This window comes from Meles meles, chromosome 1 (genome assembly GCF_922984935.1).
Source record: "Meles meles chromosome 1, mMelMel3.1 paternal haplotype, whole genome shotgun sequence".
Classification (NCBI taxonomy): domain Eukaryota; kingdom Metazoa; phylum Chordata; class Mammalia; order Carnivora; family Mustelidae; genus Meles; species Meles meles.
The window spans coordinates 38,878,336-38,900,148 of NC_060066.1; the positions used below are offsets into that span (position 1 = coordinate 38,878,336).

Below are 21,813 nucleotides of genomic sequence, written 5' to 3' on the forward strand. Positions count from 1 at the left end.
TTTGTTGGTGACAGGGTATGTTTGGACAGTACTTCAGTTTTGATACTTAAAGAGTTTGATGGTGCACAAGAGAAGAAAGAGAACCATATAGTTAGTTTCTAAAACCAGGGCAATCTGGTCTTGTATCAGAGGGAGGTATAAGCCTCCCTTAAAAAAGAGCGCGTGGAAGATGGCTGGGCGGGCATGTTTCTAAACTGCAATGCTTTATATTCAGAAAAAAATGGGGGCTTTGACTTGTAATGAGAATCACAAGTTATTTTCTTTTAATCAAAAGTAATAGCTTGCTTTTTATAATACTTTTGAAATGTTCTTTATCTGACATGTACAAGCTGTTATGCCTCAGAATAATCTCTCATGGTTGTAAAACTAACAAATTTTTGAAGGTACTTTATAACGAAAGAATTTTAAAATGCTAAGGGCTTTGTATGATTGTTCATCTTAACCTCATAATTTGGGGGCCATTTTGCTCCCAACTTATTTTGGATTTTTATGATCCATAGCTATTTTTTCCTCTATGGCTTTTTACTTTCTGATTTTTATTACCTTCTTCTGTTCAGCAATAGTAATTGCTATTGAATTATTAATTGTAGAAATAAAGCAGAAATAATGTGAAACCAAATCTGGTGTAAGTAACATATCTTTTGGTGTATCATGAAAATTCTCATTTTTTGTTTTGCAGTGTAATAGAGGATAAAGATTCTATAGACTTAGCCTAATTCCTTGTACATTCCATCATTTGAGACATCTGAGATTTTGAGGAAATTGTGTTACTTAAGGAAGTCTCTTAGTCATTCTAAACCTCATTAATCTTATCTATAAAGTACGAATAATGCGTGTTTCCAGACTGTCTATCCCATTTTGCAGAATTATTATGAGGTCCATCCGATATAATGTCTGTAAACATGTGCTGTAAGCTTTAAAATAATTTAAAATATATTATGATCTGAAAAATATTAGATCTCAGGGTCTCCTGCTCAGTTAGAAGCTCCCCCTTTGACCTGAAGCGCATGGGAAGAATGTTCTAGGAAATGAACACAGTTGGCAGGGGCTTTCACTTACCGTTTCACACAGGGGCTTTCACTTACCGTTTAAGCATCATTGACTGGTGTATCTCTGTGCTATTCTAGAGCTAACTTAAAAATCTCTAAGAAACCGTCTCTTTTGGGGGGAAAATTACTGCGGCTAGTAAACTGCGTATTGTCTGTCCATAGTGTAATGTTTAAAAGTGCCAGCTCAGGGATTAGGCTGTCTTGACTTTAAATCCCGGCCACACCTCTTAGTAGCTAAATGTCTTTGGTAAGTTTAAACTCCCAGTGCCTCTGAACATTTTAACTCAGGAAAACGGTGTTACTAATAGTATTATTTTGGAGAGCAGTTATCTATTAAATGAGATAACAACATAGTGTCTGCCAGTTCTCAGGACTCCACTGATTAGCCTCCATGAGTTAGCTATTATGTGGATGGAATTTACAGTAATATGAATCCATATAGAAAATATTTCTTAAAAAAATATTTCTTGTAAAATAGTACCTTCAAGGAATTAAATGTTAAATAACTAAGGACTAATCAGATCTTTTCATTTGAGTAGCTTCACCCATGAAATTTTAAACACCTTGGGAGGAACCCTGAATCTCTTTGAATCATTATAATAGCTTACTTTGGGGAGGGGGTACCAAATTTATACCTAATAAGTAATTTCCTACCTGTCTGTAGCCCAGAAGTGATATTAGTGATTCTTTCTTTAACCAAAAAATATTTCAAAATACTGTATACTATGCTAAATAAATAAATAAATAAATGCGTGCATGCAAGCTTAGCTGTGCTCTAAAAAGGCTGAAAGCCTGTGGTGCCAAATCGCCACTAGAGGGTGCCGGATAGCCAGCGACCTAGCCCTTCCTTAAAGGCTGAGCCCTTGCCCCTGTGAGAGGGGTTCAGGAGCTGCCACTAATTATATCCATGGAGCTCTGTGATGTCATATTTTCTCAGTTCCAGTCACCACTGATCTGAGAGTGGCCCGTCTTCCTTCACAGAAACCAGGGATTGAGCTGGAAGCCTATTCCCCTCCTTTGTAAAACTGTTCACACTCTGAGCCGGTCAAGTTTTCACGTGCACCCTGCCTCTTTCAGGAGAGGTTCGCCCATTCAGAAATCGCTTTGGTTACAATTCGGTGGATTTAGGAAGATTTAATTCTATTCCATCCTACTGCTTCCGCTTTTGCTGCTTTCAGATATTCTAGAAGTTAATTTCTTAGTGGGATGTAAGAGATTTTACAAAATAGTTACCAATTATTCAATACTTAGTCACTCTGCATAGTTAAAAACCCACTGCCTAAAAATCAGTAAGCACTGTACTCAGAGCAGAGGTTCAGCAGGGGCTGGGGAAACTTCCACTGCTGCTGGCCCAGCAAAACTTACCTAATAGGCGATCTCCCTTCTTTGTTAGTAGTTGGTATAATTCAGGATGACACTCGTTAAAGGCCAATAAAAAACAAAATTTCTGGTGATTGAAAAACCATAGAAAACTAGGAGCTAGCTAACAAAATCTGCAAGTGCCTCGGGATTTTAGCCAGAGTGTCCTCTCCCCTTTCCTTGGACAGCTTGGTCCAGCACATTCGGCTGTGGTGACTGTCAGGTGGGCTGAGCGAATGAGGGCAGTCTACTTAGAAAGCTGTGGAGTGAGTAGGGTGAGAGGAGGCTTTGCATACACCTCTTGAGGAGGGGCCAGTACCTGTTTCATCCCACTGGGTGAATGGGAGAGATGTGCAGGGCAGTCACCCCAGGACTGGGGTGAGCCTGCTTGAGACTCACAAGATCATGCACTTTGGTTAAAAGAACTATAGCAGGAACAGGTTCATTCACATGAATGTTTCCAACTAAAAGTGGGCTGGGTGTCATGGGAACCTGGAAACGGACAGTGTTGTATGGACCAGGCTGCAGTACTTACAGTAGTTAAGTCAGTGGGAAGGTAATTCCTTTGTGTGCAGTATTTTTCAAAATGACTTCACCCTTTCTGGTATAGTACCTCTACTCTGAATCTAATAAGGCAAGGAAATTTCACTCACAATAGTGTATAAGAATGCTTGGCCGGGGTGGGGGTGGGGGGGAGAAGGGGAAAAGGCTTTGGAGAATTCTGGCATCTCTTGGTACCAGGTACTCATCTCTAGGTCTGTTAGGTCATTTATTAAGGATTAGAAGTCACATGATATTGTATGTTAACACAAAATAATGGCAGGGACACCTGGGTGGCTCAGTCAGTTACGCATCTGACTTCTGGCTCAGGTCACCGTCTCAGGGTCCTGGGATCGAGCCCCATATCAGGCTCCCTCCTCAGCCAGGGAGTCTGTTTCTCCCACTGCTCATTCTCTTTCTCTTTCTTGTAAATAAATAAAATCTTAAAAAAAAAAAAATTTCAGAATAGTTATCCAGTGGATTAGCTACTCTTTGAATAACAGCATATGCCAGTCACTTGTTAAAAACATCTTATGGAAAGTTCCTCAAGAACACATTGAATTTAACAGCCATATACTTTTTTGTTACTTTTCCATAGGAGGTAAACCAACAGTATGTCTTTCACTTGATCCGTAATTAAAGATGCATTTTTCCTTTTATCCTTATTAAAATTGGACTTTTTAAGGCTGAGCTGAAATTTCATCCTGAAGAAGAAAATGTTAAGACTTACTAGCAAAACTACCTCATGTAAATGTATATTATTCAAGCCAGAGCTCACATTCTGATCCCCAAGTTTCCACTAGTGACCACAATCTCCTGGCTTTCCCAGGAGATGCCGAGTGAGATCAGCCAGCCTTTGTGAAGTCCCTCAGTCTCGGTTCTCTGCCTCTGCTTTTATGTCCACATTAGTGGTGAGTGCAGTCAGAAAGCAGGTGTTTGGCGCAAGGAAAGATCTTGCCAAAACTCTTGTGCCTCTGAAAGAGGTGCTAGCTTGTTCCAACTCGGTGCTGGAAAGTTCTGGGAACATTTGGGAATGCACTCATTTTACAAGGTGGTATTACAAATACAAGTTTGGTGCCATGTTCTCTATTAAATTAGTTGATACCAAAAGCAATTTTTAAAAATCTAATTTGGTGCCTTTCTCAGACAAAAAAAGAAAAGAAAAAGCTTTCATGGAAAATTCGTTTTACTGTAGTCTCTAAGTGTAAAAACATTAGTTTGCAATAAATTTTTACTCTTAAGGTATTTTATTTGCAAATGACACTGGCATATTACTTTGCAGTTATACATATTAGGTGTCTGTCTAAGATGATGACATAGCCCATAAACACTTGTCCTCTCCCTAAACCAGAAGGTTGAAAGTTGGAAACATTTACATTTGTAAGTTGATGCCTCCCTATAAGACATATTTAAGTTAAATTTGCCAGTTCTATGTATACTTCATCTCATTTTTTATTTTCTTTTAGATTAATAACATTTATGAACATATTTTAAAACAATTTTTTGTGAAAGGACAAGGACAGAAGCCGTCAGCTTCAGTTTTATTCAGTTAGTGGTTTTGCTTTTAAGTTTGCATAAGACTGATTATTATTAAAATAGGCAGGAATTTTTAAAAATATTTCATAGGAGCCCTTCTATGCTTTTTCTTTTCCTTTTTTTTTTTAAGAGAAGAAGGGAGTGGGGGAGGGGCAGAAAGAGAGAGAATCTTAAGCAGGCTCCATACAACACAGAGCCCCAAGCGGGGCTCGATCTTATGACCCTGAGACCATGACCTGAGCCGAAATCAAGATCAGATGCTTAACTGATTGAGCCACCCAGGTGCTAACCCTTTTTTCTTTTAAATCCCTGAGTATCTTCATGGGGTTTTAATTGAATTTGTAGATTTGTCCGTTAATGTCTGGGAAATTTAAAATACTGTTTCAGCCACAAATCATGCCTATCTAAAAATAATCATGATAAAATGTTACCTGTTTGGTGAGCTTTTGTTTTCTCAGGCTCATGTGGCAAGTAAGGATGAATAGCTCTGATCAAATTTATTTTTGCTGGGCGCCTGGGTGGCTCAGTTGGTTAAGCATCTGCCTTTGGCTCAGGTCATGATTTCTTGGGTCCCGAGACTTCGGATTCTGCTTCTCCTTCTGCCCCTCATCCCCACTCTTGCATTCTCTCTCTCTCAAATAAATAAATAAAATATTTTTTTTTAAATTTTATTTTGTTCTGTTTTTGAAAACATTTTGCTGTAGTTTGAGCTCATACTGTTTTACAAACAGCTATCAGGCCGTGGTTGCTCGTCTGTGGTATTTTAAAAGAACTACAAATACAGATGCCTCAAAACACAAGTATTAGGAATCCTGCTCACTGTAGGTGTTGCTTCACTATTTAAAAAAATTACTGCAATCTGAGTTTCATGATTTCTGGTTTTCAGCTGACCTCTCTTTCATTTTAAAACTTTTTATAGATTTGGCAAAGCAAATGTAGCATCTTTATGATACAAAGATGGTCATAATTTGAATCGTCAGAATAAGTATTATGATATTCCCACAGTAGAAAATTGTATAAATGGTTATACTTGGTGGTATTAGTAAGAAATCTGTCCTCCCAGAGCACTTCGTTCAATGCATGTTTGCCGAAAGAGTAAACTATGGTATTTATTATCATTTTGAAGAACCTTTTTCTTGACTGAAGCCATTTTTCTAGAACAAAATTAGTCAAAATCAAAATCTGTAATTTGGAGCATGAGACTGTCCGGTAATGGAATGAATGAAATATGCCAGAAAACAGCCTGATTTTCCCTGATACTCTTTATCCTTTACTTAAGTTGTAAGTGCTCCCACTTGATAACACACACACATTTCACACTTTTTTTTTTTTTTAAGAGTTATCAGCTCTGTGCCACAATGTTGAAAGGGACTTTTCCTGTTGCCACACATTAACCCTGGAGGCCCTAGCAGGAGTATCCCATACTCTGAGGAGAGCCACCAACAACTGAAAGCAGACACCTTTCTCCAGAGTTTACTAAGAATGCCACCATCTTTCTTTCAGTTAGTAAATTTTCATGAGGTACCTGTTGCAGGGAATATTCTAGGCACTGGGGATGTAGCTCTTGGCAGAAGTTCCTATCTATCCTTATGGAATTCATAATCTGGTGGTCTAGTGGAAGAAGAAGGTAGCTCTCTTGTTGCTTAAAGTTGGGTGTGGTGGGATGTCTTCCAGAAAGCCTGTCACGGAAATGTAGGCAAGGGAGGCTGGCATCTACTCTTCCAGCCAGCAGCTTGCCAAGCTGGTTGAACCTGCAAACCCCAGCACCGTGCCGCTAGAGCAGAGCTCGTGAGCAAGTGCCTGGGAGCCTGAGGGTAGACAGAAAGAAAAGGTGTCTGAAGAAAAAGAAAAAGAGAGAGATGATGTCTGTTTTTCTCCCAGAGAGTTGTGTAGGTAGGAGACTTTAGCAGGTAGAGCCAAGGCCTGCGGGCTAACCGAGGGCTGTGGTGGAGTGTGCTAGGAGGGAAGAGACTAGGGAACCTCTCCCCTTGGGTCCCAGGGTCTAGAGAACAGACGTCATAATACTGTCAAGGGGACTTCCAGGCCAGAGGAGACAATACCCCATCCAGAGAGCTGCCCCCACTCCAAGAGGCGTGAGCACCAGAGTAACACCAGCCACCACATCAGGCAGTCCACACACACACACCCCTTCTGCACAGACCACCAGTAATCCAGCAAACCAGAGCAGGACCGAAACCTCCTGCCTCTGACAAGGAACCATGTCCATCACAGGATCCTGGTTTACTTCCCAGTTCCCAGCACCAGAGGAGCTGGACCTTAAAAAGAGATGGGGAGAAGGTTCTAGATGCAAACAGCATCTCTTCCCACTGCAGCCCTCTTGGTTTCTCTGTGCAAGATCATACCGAGGGAAGGGACAAAGTTTATAATTCGTCTGGACTTTTAACTAAAAGTGACCAGAAATCAGTGAGATCCGCCCAAGATTCCTTAAGGGATGTGTCAGGGAAATTTGGCATAGCACAGCTGAAAGAGTATGACTGGAGAAAAATGAAACTCTTTTAAGTTCATATAATAGTTACACAAAGCCGTGACTGCCCAATAAGCTAGTTACAGATATATTTTAGGAACTGTCTTTCATATGTTTATTATGTTCCATAACTAGTCATATAGTTCATTTTTGAAGAAACAGAGTATATAAACAAAGTTAATCACTTAACTTGTTCATCTCATTTATAGCTTTATCAATGTTTTAAAATATTCCAAGTATTTATCAGAATCACTGAGAGAAGACTCATCTTCCCCTAATAGATCTAGAAAGATTTAATTAGTCGTTTGGTTTTTGAGTTACTCAGATCTTGTTGTGTTGGGCCTAGAATTTTAGAGCTACTTACAATGTAGCAGAGCTATGCATGAATTAACTTTTTCCTGATATTTTTAGCAGGCAGAACTACTACTAGAAACTGAAAAGCATAAAGGGAATGGGTGTTTGACTGCTATTGAGGAATGCAACTAAAATTTCATCATTCCTTTTCCCATATGGATGGCTCAGATTTCTCCAGGTCAGGGTCATGGTGGAAATGCTCCTCAGCTCATAGCTCATCGCTAGATCCAAGGTGAACACAACACCAAAACAACTATGGGACAGTCTGAATGGGCACAAGCCAAGTCTTGCCTTTGAGGCAACGGGGTTGGGGGGAGTGGGAGGTGAGGGGACATGTCTTGTTGGTTTTGTCACGGCATATCTCTTATTGATTAAATTATAGCACCTGTCCCAAATCACTATGTAGAAATGTGTTTATTTTGCTAAGAGCTGATTAAGGTAAATGCTTAAACATACATGTGCTTCTTTTGTAAGACCAATTGTAGCTAAAATACATTAATAACTTATAAGTACTCCACTGGGAGGAAAGATAGTGTTTTTAAAAGCAGTGTGTCCCTATGTTTAATCTATAAACAATCTGTTAGGAACTGTTTTATGTGCTATCTGGATGTTGAAGTGCTTTTCGTTCTTGGAAGACCTAAGAAACAGCTCTTGGTAGGCTTCAGTCCCAATTTATATGAGTGGGTTCGATGTGGTCTGTGAGGACCTGCATGAACACTCTAGCTGTGTGACCTAGCGTGGATCACTTGGTCTCTCTGGGCGTCCTGACCTATAAAATAGGGTTGGTAATGTCTACCCCATAAGGTAATTGCTAGGATTAAATGACTTAATGCCCAGGACCTAGGACACTGTCTAACACATTGTACGTGATCAGTAGTTGGCATTTTTCCCTTCTCCTTCGCTGATATCCACAAGAAATGGTTTTCTCCCTTTTCTTTGGGAATGCAAAGAAAGTCGAAATGTCTTAAATTTACTCTAGATGCTCCGAGGTTAAACAGATGCTTCATGGCAGTTTCTAGTTGGAGTTCCAGAGTATTTATGGTCATTTAGTCAATCAGCAGAAGACAGGGGCCGCTCAGCTCAAATAACCTTGCGTGTAATCCACCATCCAGGTAGGTAAATAGTGTCTATTCTGGGAAGAAGGCCCTGCCAGTAGATTAGTGTTAATGCAGCTTTTAAGGGCATGTTTTACAAGGGCTTTACAGTGAAGAATTCCATTTTTAGTCTATAGTGTGTCAAGTATCTGAAATTACCACCATCTTCATTGTTTTTGTAAATGTGTATTTTAAATCTATATGTATGGTTTTCTTTAACAGACTTCATACTAGTTTGGATTGACTTGAGAGTTCTTTTATTGTCTTCTCAGCCCAGAAACTAAATCAGGAGATGGCTTAATATATTGGTATTTTAACTGTTTTTAACTTTTAAGTGTCCTCCCTGTTATCTTTGTTGTTCAGTCTTATGGAAGAAGGCCCCCTACCTGCTTATATATATATCTAAACTAATCAGTGAACTTGACTGGATTTTTTGCTAGTACTAACCTTGGTGCGTTTCTCACTCCCATTGTTAGCAAAATGAGTGTGGCAGCCTCCATGAACAGTGTTTTGTAAAACCAAACCAGATTTTGTTCAACACAGTAAAAATGTGAGCTCAAATGAAATATTAGGGGGAAAAGGAGTATGTTGCTCCAGGCCACAAACAACTCAAAACAGTCTGAGGCACGCACTGGTAAATCTTACAAAATGCTATAGGCAATTCAGCATCAAAATTGCCATAGAAAATTATTGTTGTTAGCCATTCTGTTGATAGTTCATATTGTTAGAATTGCTAGCAGATGGGAAAATAGATGAGTCAGGATACAGTATTAACAATCCATATTTTTTTAATCACAAGCCACTAATAAGGTCTGCAGCATCTGTGAGATTTATTTAAACAGTTGCTAGGAAGAGTTTGTTTTCCCAGTAAACACAGCAAACCTTGTACAGGATTTTCTTGATTGACTCTTTGACTAAATGTGTTAACTTTAACATATCAGACCATTTGCTTCATTGTGATGGTGTCTGGTTTATTTTGACAGACTTGATTATACCAGCCACTCATGGACCCATTCAGTCTTAAATGTTATCACATTTATGCATTTAAAAACTTCATAATCTTGTTTCTGCTACTTTTTGAGAGTTAGACTTTTTTAAAAAGTCTCATGTAGTTAGGACTACTTTTGACAAAACAAAACAATATGAAAATCTAAGTATTTTCTTCCAAGAGCTTTAAGACAATGTTATTTTAGAAAGTAATTTGCTCTTATCACTTGAATGTGATATTTTAGGTTTTTATAGTAGATTGGATATATAAACTTGCAGAAAGTTCTAATGTTAGCGGCAACTCTTCCTGATCAGAAACTAGCAGCTTTTCAATACTTGTCACAGGGTTTGGAAATAATTCTAATGGCTGAAAGTATGACCTGTCAAAATTACCAGTTTTGTAAGATTTAGTCTTATTTTCCATCTTCTCATGTCACTGAGTTGTTTATGCTGCTATTTTATCCAAGAGCTAGTGAGTGAGTTATTAATTTGCATCTCTTTTATTTGGGTTTTCTTTTTTCTTTTTAAGGAATACTGAGAAATATAATTTTTTTGGATATTGACCTATAATCTTCTTACTCCTGGATGAAACAGGATACTCCAGGACAATTATTAACAAAATGGACTGCACATTCAAACTGTTGCTTATGTACCAAACTATACCAAGTTTCAAACAAATGTTGACTTCTACTGAAAAGTAGTTTTGACTTTTTCATTTAACTTACAAACAATTCATCCATCTACTCATCTATGTAATTATTTTTGTTTAAAAGTTCAGGTTTTTATTTAAAGCGTTTCACTATTTTAAACAAACTTTTTATAAGAGCGGGGAAATCCTAGTCTACCAACTGTCCTGAAACGTAAAGAGGATGGTAATTCTACCTCTGGCTAAATTTCTGCAGTTTATTTCATTCTAAAAAACTGCTTTGTAAAAATGTCATCTGTAGCATTTTCTCTTCACTGTGGCCTTCATAACTGAATACTTAAAAACCATTTTTCTTTACAGCTCAGGTTGAAGACCCTAGAAATTTCTTAGCAGCACGCCCTCACTATTCATGATGACTCAACATTTAGAACACTCTGGCAGTGCTAGATTGAAAATATTAAACTTGGTATAATGAAAAAAATGCATTGATCTCAATCGAGGTCAGGTCATATCTCTGCCATCAACCAGGAGTATAATTTTGAGCAACCTGGCTCCCATTTTCTCACCCAAAACAAGGAAGCCGGAGTAGATCATCTCTGAGGTTTGCTTTTGCAGTAAGATTCAGTGAGGTTTACCTCATAACCCAGCCTTGTAGTTTCTGCTCCTGTTAAACAACACTTCGCTCGTATATGGTGATGTTTAATAATCCCAGATTCCAGTGTGTTTCTCTGAGGCCCATGTGATTCAATTTACCTGACCTCAGTTTAAACTCTTTTTATGGAAATTGATTTTATTCTGTCCCCTTAAGATGCCTTGCCCCCTGGTATTTGTCATTTCAAATGTCCAAGAAAAGCAAAACTTCTTATGAATAGAAAAACATTGCCTCAGGTAGTAAAACCATATTGTTCTGACGCTCATCTCCATTTCTGTGACTGTGTATTTGAAGAAGTTCTGTCTTTGCTTTCAAACCCTTCCTCTTCCTGCGCCTCAGCTCATTGAGTCACTTAATCAGGTTCCATATCCTTGACGTTTCTAACGATTGTCAGACTCTACAGTATTCTTTCAGAATGTTAAGACCTGAAAATTTAAGAGTCATTGTTAGTTGTATGAGTTCTGTGTTATCATTAAATTCAAAACCAAATTTCATTAAATAGAATTCGCCTACAGCATCTTAAAAGCCATTTCTGGATGGATTATTCATTTTTGCACATTTGTTCACATACAGTAAAAACCACAACGTATGCATATCCTAAAATTCTCTTTACTGACTTCACTTCTGGAACTCTAAACTGACAAATGTAGACCCAGACTTGATATTCCAACTCTGGTTTACTCTGCATTTATTTTGGACTTAGTCATCTGGCAGATGGCTTTGGTAATGTAGCTACTTCGTGTTCCTTGTATTGTAGAAAGATGGCTCAGAAGTAACATTTCTTCCCTATATTTAAAAAAATATAAATTCAAGTTAATTTACCACAAGCTCTGTTGATCCATACACGTAAAAATTCTGAAGTGATTTCCCTTCCTTTTTATGAAGATTTTCAAGAAACCTAATTTTAGTGAATGAAACTTTTATAACGATGATATTGGTAATAATTCAGGAAGCTTAACTTTCCCTTCTAATATTATCCTCATTAGCCCCCTAAATTGTTTTATTTGGATTAGTATTTTATAAGGATGATAGTGGCATTGTTTAATATCATAGGGCCATTTTTATCATTGTGCGTGTCCATAAAATGTTATCTGGTTTGCGACCCTATTTACTACTAAGCCATTGAGCAGTTCTGCTCTCCCAAGAGATTGGTAAAGCTGCTTCTGCCCACATTTTCCTCCCCAAATCATTTTCATATCTGTGGGAGGCTCGGTAGCTACAGAAATACCAAGTGCTAAATATATGTTATTAGGGCTTAATCATGAGTCAAAACCCAGCCAGAAAATCATGTCTATAAATCATACCCACTGTATAAAAAGTGGAAAGTTCTATCAGTTAACCTCACTTTTTTTTTTTTTTTTTTGGTCTAGGTGATACCATAATCTAGTTATTTAGAAATCTGCTGGCATTCCTCTTCTGTTAACAAAAAGAGAAGAGCCTCTGATCACAAAAGCTAACATTTGGGGATGATTTTCTGTTGGATACCATAGTTAGATCATAAGATCAAGAAGAAAACCTTCATAATCTTACCCTCATCAAGGGCTTCAGTTACAACCTAAATGTTGACGATTCCCCAAATCTGTAGCTTTATTCTCTTTCCTGAGCTTCAAAACTCCAAATTATAATCCATATCTGATGTCCCCACCCTGATACTTTGTTTATCTCTCAAACTCAGCAAGACTAAAACTCAATTTGATTTACTCCCCTACCTTATTAACGATAACAATCTCTACCTCATCACCATAGCTTGAAGCCAGAATCACCGTAGCCCTTCCTTCTTCCTGATCTTTCTTAATCAGTCAACAAAGAAAGCCCTATCAGTTCTACTTCCAGGTCTCTCAGGTCCCTCCCTTCTTCTCAGTCTCCACTTCCTTTTTCCTGGTCCAGTCCTCGCCCTCTCTCTAGACAGTTGTAGTAACCTGATCACAGGCCTTCCTGCCTCCATTTCCCCCCATGCTAATCCATTTTCTATACCTGCTGTTGGATATATTTTTCTATCTCGTATATGGTCATGTCACCAGTTATGTTTAAAACTATCTAGCATTTCTTTCTTGGCTACAGAAAGTCTGTAGCAACATGCTTAAGGCCCTTAGCAGTCTGACTCCGCTCTCCTTCCTGTCTCTTTTCCTGGTCCGCCCCACATCCCAATGGCCAGCTGTGGTCTCCGAGGATGCCAGACATTTGTGCACTTTACGGCTTTCTCATGCTGTTTCCACTGTCCCCTGTCCTACTGCCCACCTTCTCAGCGTCCCCATCCTACAGTGCATTAGCTGTGCATGGACTGCTCGCCAGCTAGATTGCAAAGTCCTTGTGGGCGGTACAGTGTTTATTTATCTCTGAATCCACACTGCTTGGTCCACAAAAAAGAATAAATGTTTTAATAAGTGAGTGTTCTGGAGTTCTCGGACAGCCCACCTGAAAACATAACTATATATGTTTGTTATATAGGTGTCCAATTTCCTGTAACCTTGATCTTATAGAACCACAAATCTGAAATCATATTAAAAACAAAAAACAAGTGTTACAAGCTTCAGCACTAAAACCATGTCCTATCTTTTCTGAAACAGTCTCAAGCTTTCATTAATGTATTTATTCTTATTTAGTGTAATGCCTTATAAGATTAATTGCTTTTCTAGTACCGCAGCAGGCAAACAAGTTTGCAGTAAAGGGAGAATGACATATGTCTAATGAGGACCATGAAAAGGAGCTGGCAGCTTTCTCTCAAATGAAGATAAAAAGCCAAAAAGGAGAGAGAAAATTAACACACAGCACAGATTAGTGATAGAAACTAATAATGGTGATTTATCATCAAAGGAAGGTTGCTTTAGGTCCTGGGTCCTCTGCTTTAGAAGGCAATATATTTGTAAAGTACTTTATAAGGATTTTCTTTTCAAAATGGGTGAAACGAAGTTTTTAATCACTTAAAAAACTAAGATTTAGATACTTCACGAATTTACTTATGTGAAACGCCTAATTCCCTAACAATGCCAGGTAACGGTTCTCCAATATCACAGACCTGTTTGTCACAAATTTTACATATTGAAAATATAAAAATCTATTAGAAGAAGGAAACTTGTCTTCTGAGTAGCTTCTTTCTCTGAATTCAGTCCACTACTATAATATAATATTTATAAACTGTTGGTAATTTGCCCCAGTAAAGTAGCTTACGATATTTACAGGAATATCTTAATGCAAAAATTGTTTGCTTTGTTATGTTATTTCTCCTAATCTTAGAGTAACCCATTCCTTTGAGTCATATTTTTCTGTATTTCTGTTTACCCACCCTCACGCCATGATATTTAGCACTACAGTACTGTTTCATAGTTTCTTTTTTTTTTTTTTAAGATTTTATTTATTTATTTGACAGACAGAGATCACAAGTAGGCAGAGAGGCAGGCAGAGAGAAAGGGAGGAAGCAGGCTCCCTGCTGAACAGAGAGCCCGATGCAGGGCTCAATCCCAGGACCCTGAGATCATGACCTAAGCCGAAGGCAGAGGTTTAACCCACTGAGCCACCCAGGCGCCCCACTGTCTCATAGCTTCTAAGTGTGTGTACAGTCTCTAAAGTTTAAATAATTTTTGGACTGTCTCGCATGGAGACATGAAACTCTTGCATAAAAATCAATTATGAAATAATAAATGGCTCTAGAATCAAATACTAAGTTGTGTTGTTTAAATTATAAATGTCATATAGAAGTTCAGAGATGGGAAGATTAGCGTGGGCTAAAAAAAAAAGACAAAGTGAAATTGAAACTTATGCAGACAGCACCCAGGCGTGTCTTGGGGAAACATAGCCGTGTGTTTTCTGTATTGGCCCTTCATCTCACTGTCACCTGTTCATACAGTTCAGCAAGTTCCAACGCCCCCTGTTGGCTTATTCTTTATCCCCCAGTGATTTGAACAGATTTGACCACATAATAGATATATGATTAATCCTTGGATTAAAATTAATGAAGAAAGAATAGAATAGAACACAGTGCATTGTGTATATATGTAACGTGTATAGTGGTACGCTATCCTAAGCTAGCTCCTGTCCATGATAGGGCATAGTTTACATATATATACACCAGAACTTCTCGTCCACTAAAGCAAGTGGTGCTCACCTTCAGAGTCTCCATCCTGGAAGCCCACAGACTCCTTCCCGTAACACTGTCCTGCCTGTATTTTTGGAAATCCTCTTTGGAATTTCCTTCAGAGTCTGGGACTCGTTCTTTTCAGTATCCTCACTGGTAATAGATCTTTTTCTGTTGTGAATGGATTTGATTTTTAGAACCAAGAGTGACTGAAGGCCAGGTAAGTTGAGTAAAATGGAGAATCAACCCGAAAAATACTCTTTTGGATTAAAATCGACATGTTGACTCTAAAGTAATGAGAGCATTTTCTGATTTGGCTCATAAAATAACCGAAGTTCCCTTATTAAAACAAAAAAGAAGCTGCAGGTTTTATCATATTAAAATCAAGCCTGAATTCTTCTCATAGAATTTTCCTGCTCTGGAGCAGATCGTGACTCCCTGCAGTCCAGACCCTGCTCTGCCCAGCTCGGAACCCCACTAGTCCCTGGTTTTGCAGTGACCTTAGTGCTTCCTCAGAATGGTGGTGCTTCCTCCCCAGGGCCTTGCTCATTACTCTGAGACACACCCCTTTGCACAGACCAGCGCGGTGTCTGCTCCCTAAAGGAAATCTGCTCTCTATTGAATTTATAGTGAGGCGTCTCCTTTTTTGGTTTGGAATCTGTTTTTTAAAAAACACCAAAAAATGGTGGCTGCTCTCCCCAGGAAAGTGTACCCGTGAACGTGCCTGTGAGAAGCTTCTCAGTGGGATTGAGAACCTCTCGCTGTAATCCGTAGTGCCTGTGGTAGGGGCTTGTGGCTGTCCCTCAGTGTTTCTAGTTCCTGATCTTACCCTTCTGACACTTTGGGAGTTTCTTAGGGCAAGAAGCTCAGTGCTTCTTCGCTCTTCTTACAATACCTACCAAGATGCTGAGTATGTAATAACATTCTGTAAATCACTGGTTTTACGTGTTTTTAAACGACCCACCTGCTGCCATTGATTTAATAGTTTCTGAAGAAGACAGAGTTTTAGATTTTTTTAAATATTAATAGGTAAAAACCCAAGTATTAGCTTATATATTTCAGGGCATCCTAAAATATGTTTCTAGAGAGATAATCCATATCTTGCTATTGTGATGTATGAATCATTACGGTAAAGCTCAGGATGCCAGCGATCCCGTTAGGTGGAATGGCTCTCATCCCCCATATCTGAGAGGCTTCTCTCACAGAAAACGGTGAAGGATGTGCTAGCGTTGTCTCCAGAAGGCAGCAGAACTGAACTAAATCTTTATGGTCAAACTATATATCATTTAGTCAGATCTTATCATTATTGTCAAACTATAATGTATATGGTGAAAATTTGATAGGCGGTTTATCTTCCAATTGGCCAAGCCCACGTCAGAATTTATAGAGCACTGTTTACATCAGGCTTGGGATATTTTGAATCACAAGTTTAGAACCTTAAGGTATCAAAATGTTTGAGACAGAAGTATTCTAGATCATTTAATTTTCTGATTAACCCAAGTACTTCAAATTTAAGCATTTGGCAAAATGCAGGATAGACTGGTTAATTTAACCTGATTCAATCTCATCGCATTCTTGGGTGACTCTGCAAGTGTTCACAATTATCGTGGTACCCCAGAGCTGGCAAGGATATGAGAGATTAGAGTGAAATATATCCGGAACATATCCTGAACGTCTGTGTGTTGGCGCTGGTGGATTGGTCTTTCTGTCTTTCTTTAAAAAAAAAACAAAAAAAAAAAACCAAATACTTTCCGTCAGCTTATTTTTTTCATTTGCTCTTTCCTAAAAGCAGAGTTGGGTTTTTTTTTATTGCTTTTGTTGCAAGATAACTTAAAGTTCTTATAAGGTGTTGTGGCTTCTTGGTTCTTCAGGGAAGGAATTCTTGTTTTAATTGTTGAACTGCATTTCAGAGACGATGTAAAGAGTTTGCTGAAATGTTCATGCTAAAGCCTGTTAGATTTTAAGCTATTGTAGATCATTTTATTATGTTGATGTCTTCATTTTTTTTTCTGTTTCTAGTTAAAAAATCTCAGCTTAGAAGAACTACAGATGCGGTTAAAAGCACTAGACCCCATGATGGAACGAGAGATAGAAGAGCTTCGTCAAAGATACACTGCGAAGAGACAACCCATTCTGGATGCAATGGATGCAAAGAAAAGAAGGCAGCAAAACTTTTGAGTCTCATTTCTTCTCTCTTTGTTTCTTTAACTATTCTGGAGTCCAAGAAACCACTAAGAATTGAAGGAATATTATTATTGTTGTTTTTAAATCCCTAAGATTTGTGCTCTACAGCTAGGCAGCAGTCCAGAACTGATGATGGTACTTACCTAGTCAATTCCCAAAAGGCAGAATTTACAACTGTAGCCACTATGTTTTCATTTTTAAATAATGAAAACAACAGACATGTATTCCTCTTAGATCTGTCAGCTGCGTACCAGTGCTAACAGTGTGTCCTACGACAAACGCTATGTTTAGAGACCTTGGAAATCTGAAGCAATTGTTTCATTGTACAGCACTGAAGGGCTTTATGTTACAATATTCTTTATTCTTATTTCTAGTAGCTTATTTATTGTATCCCCAGGTAAGCTTATTTATTTATGCTGTTTCACTTTGTTTTGTTTTTAAGGACAAGATCAGGATAGCTTTGGTGAAGGGAGGGGCGTATTAATAGATGATAATGTACAGCCAAATTATACTTTCAGCAGGGAGCTATGGGGTACATTCCTTGATTTCCAGGATAGTTTTCCAGTAGAAACAAAGCAATAATAGCAATAGCACCCAAATGGGCCAGATATTTTTTTATACTGAAGCAATAATTCCATTTTTACCTTCGGAAATTTTGTTTAATGTTTTTATTGATGTTTGGTACAAATAGAACTATATATCTTTAGGTCATACAGAGCTATAATGTTTGAAACCAAAGAAATCAGTGAACCTTTGCACCAAAAATGTGCGGTAAATATTTTAAAAGAAATAAATCCTTAAGACAAATGTAATTTGTTAACATTGTTTCGTGTTGCGTGGATAGGTCTGTAGCCGAACTGTATCAAACTGTAATAAGCTCATCAAATTTATTGCTGTGAAAATGTTCTCAATCGTCACAGGACTTTTGTGTTGATTTCATTGATTTCCTGGGAATGGGTAAACATCATGTGCCTGACGATAACAAAATAGCAAAAACATTTGTACTGAACTGTGTAAGCCTTGGGGACTGAAAAAAAAAAAAGATTAAAACCATTAAAAAGAAGCTCATTTATAAGCTGAATGAACGCTTGTGTGATTGAACTGGGACCAGTCAGTTCCTAAGCCGCACGCATATGGCCATCTTGACAGTGTTTGTTCTTTTGTGTGTTTAATTACTATATGTAAATCATAAAGACAAATAAATTTTACTGTGCCACCCAGCACATCTCATCTCTACGTCTTTTTTTAAAAACTCACCCCCTGGATTCTTTTTCTGGCAAGAAGATATGTTAGGACAGGCTGGCTAGTGCAGGGATTACGAATGTAAATGTCAGTGGCTCAGAGTAACACAGGTGATAGGTGATTTCTCCCTGGGGCTCCGCCCATCCCACGACCCGGAGCCACCCTGCCCCCGCCACCCACTCGCAGGACCGTCGCCATGTGCAACACTGGTGGTCACCGCAGCGAGGGGAGGAGTGCCCACGAGTTTCACACGAGCTCCAGCCTACTGTGACGCGTGTCAGTGGGCCACAGCCAGTACTCGGAGCTACTAATATGACCACTCCTAATTTCAAGGGAGCGAGGAAATGCAACCTTACCGCGCACACGGCGGGCGGCGAGAGAAGGGAGATGCCAGCAGGTTCACTGAGGACCGCCACGGAAGGTGGAGGTCTCTGGAAAGCTTCAGTTCCTTGTTAAAATGACAGTTGCGCCCCATGCCTACCTTGGAGTAATACTTCCCCTCTGCTCTGTTGAGTCCTTACAAATAATAAATTGTGTAGTTGGATAGGAATTATAAGATTGTTAAAGCAGCAGTGAGTATTGGAAGGTTTCTAAAGGTTAACAATGAAGACTGAATTTACAATATATGCTTCAGCTGCATCCTTACCGAGTCTACTTGGCACAGCAGACTGAGTCAGTCAACGCAATCACCTGACCCCTTTTTCCCCCTTTCTTAAGTGTTTTTCTTTTCGGTAACCTGTCTAACACCTTGCCTGATTTGATGGAATCAAAAGGCTGACTTGCTATCATCCAAGTAAAACCACCTACATGAAATATCAAGAAACCTATGAAGATGATTTTTCTCCAGTTTGCTAAATTAGAAAATTTATGCAAATTAATTCAATGAGGCCTGTTAACCACTCTTACTAATTCAGTCTCAACAAGAATCCTCCTTTTAATAGTAAACACTGAATGTTCCAATCACATTGTAATTTGTATGTAAATAGATTTTATACCCTATTGTTATTTTTATTCTTTATACACACACACACACACACACGCAGGCGCGCACACACACACATATATTTAAGAGAATTAAGAACAGTGAGTATATTTTTATTTTAGAGCCGCAGGAAGCTCCAGAATATTTTAGGATGATCTGTTCCAAAATTCTTCCAGTCTTCTCAGTCCCTTCCCCCAACCAACCAAATAAAAAGGATCTTATGGTGAGTTCTGAAAAACCAAAAGCCATGAAAGAATGCTTCGAGTCTAGGTAAACCTTGATTAGTCATGATGCCGAGGAAAAGAGTTTTCTAGTTATTTTAATGAGTTTAAGAAGAAGCCTCTTATTATCTTAACCTTGGCTTCTGAGAACATTCCAAAAATAGGTAAGTGTACTTTCTGCACACCCCCGTCCTTTCATAAATGCAGAATTGTAAATGTAATTGTAGCTAATGAGTGAGGATTCTGTCTTGCTGAAAAGCCAGCATCATTGTATATGTTGTCCTGTAGATGAGAAAGTTTTTTTCTTTGATTTAGATGACTCATTTCTACAGACTTAGAATACAGCTTAGCTTATTTTAGCAATAATATTTTTATGTTCAGAATATGAGCTCATTTGGCCAATATACATTGGAGAAGGAAATGTTTTTATCTAAATGGATTTCAAAATAATAACATCTATTATTTGGGACACTTCCTATTTGTCGGACACTATGCTAAACAACCTAACATGTATCATTTACGTGCTTTTGCATTTCTTTCCTTTCCTTATTTACTGAATCATATCCCCAAGGTTTAAAATCACTCTCTACTCACTGAAGGATATGTAGCTTCTCTAGTGGAAATTATATAATACATTAATAAGATGTTTTTAACTTAGTTGCAGGAAATCTTTTCAAATTACTGACACATTAGCTTTCAATGGGAATGCTATTTTGGTTTCCTATCCTGTATGTTAAAGATTAATGATTAAATCCTGAAAATAGTAATGATAGAACACTCTAAATAGAGCATCCTTTAAAAAAAAAAAAATCAGTTACATTGCATTACCAAATCATTATCAGGCATAGGCATTTAATTAGGTATTTCATGAAATGCTATTTTAAAGTACAAGCTACTTTTTTGGTCCCAAGGCCCAAGAATCGGGGGTCTAAAGAGAGAACCACTCTTCTTTGCTTTTTGAGCAATCTGATGAGATGTGGACTCGAGTTATATACCTTAGTTGGCTAGTCTGGGGATTGGTAGCTTGTCCTCCAGGGAGTCAGCCAACTTCTCCCTGTTCCATGTCCACACAAAATACTCAAACCTTAACCAGCCACTTCCTGAGTCATGAAAAGACCCCAAGAGAGAAAGCAAATGACCAGCTCAATTCTTCCACTAATCTTGGAAAACCAGCTTCAAGGCCATGCTCTTCTCATACTGGATCTTATCAGTAGCCAGACTTCCTGCCACCTTTTTTTTTTTTAACACTTGATTTAGCTCTTTAAATTAAAAGTCTGAATTTTGGGGTCGCTCGTCTACCTGCAGAACTTTGCCTACCCGGTTAGGAATGAACTCCGCCTATTGGCGTTCAGGACCTGCATTGTGCCCCAGCTGACATGACCTCATCTTGTGTTACTGCCTTATTTGAGCCCTTTCTTTCACCAAACCGAACTGCTTTCAAACTCTATTATAGTTATGTGATTTATTATTGGATTTTAAGTTTCCCTGGGAGCAGAAACTTGGTGTTTATCCATCTTGTTTCCCCAGAGTGTTTTCCAGGATGTTAGATGAAATTGGTAGTAAATAAAAGTTTCATTGAATACTATTAGCTCAAACAAAAAAATTGTCATCATTAACCGTAAAGGTTAATCTTTCTCCTTACATCCAGGTAATCATGGTAACAACAGTAAAACTAATACCAACCAGTTTTTGAGCATCTACTAAGCTATGCACTTTTGATAACATTATCTCAAACCTTCATAACAAGATGTAGTCTTTTTCTCAGAACGGAAAGGAGAGGAGAGATTAAATGAGGTCAAAAAGCTAGTCAATGCCAGCATCTGTCTCCAAAATCTTTGCTTTTTCCACTAGACCATGTTGCCTAATAAACAGGAGGTCTGGCTTTAGAATGTTGGACGGAGTTGTTAAGACTGCTTGCTGATCTTAGAAAGAGAAGCTTTTCACTTAAAACTTAGAAAAGGATCTTTGTTAGCTAATGTGGTCCTTTTCTCCATTTCATGGGACCTACGTTTTCTGAAATGGCATCCTTCTTACCTGTAGGTGGGGAAAAAGCAGAATATATTAGGTTTCCAAGATGAGTTGTACAAAGATTTATTTCTCCTTTGTTGTTAGGGTGTATTTGGAGTTCTTGTGCCTTGAAATCTATGTGTTTTTTTTGTAAATGGAAATGTGTTCTGGTCTTTCCCTTATAAAAGTCTGTCCTGGATAATGAGTACTTTGGAGAAACACTAATCAGCATAGTAGAAGGTACATGGCCTCAGAAACTAAATTATCTGGGTTCAAACCCCAGCTCTTCCTTTATACTTTTGTTGCCCTGGGCAAGAATAACCATGCAGCTGATCCGTGTTTCAATGTCTTCATCTGTAACAATGCAGCAGTTATGAAGATCAAATGTTCTAGTACATGTAAA

General features: G+C 38.4%; 1 protein-coding gene across 1 annotated transcript in view; it reads left to right on the forward strand.

Annotated features, from left to right (window-relative positions):
• Nucleotides 1–18,170, forward strand: part of STK3 (serine/threonine kinase 3) — a 276,767-nt gene extending 258,597 nt beyond the window's left edge. The window contains exon 11 of the mRNA XM_045978097.1: nucleotides 16,794–18,170. Coding sequence (XP_045834053.1) covers nucleotides 16,794–16,952 — 159 coding nt within the window. The 3' untranslated portion in view covers nucleotides 16,953–18,170. The remainder of the gene's footprint in view (nucleotides 1–16,793) is intronic.
• The last annotated feature ends 3,643 nt before the right edge of the window (nucleotides 18,171–21,813 follow it).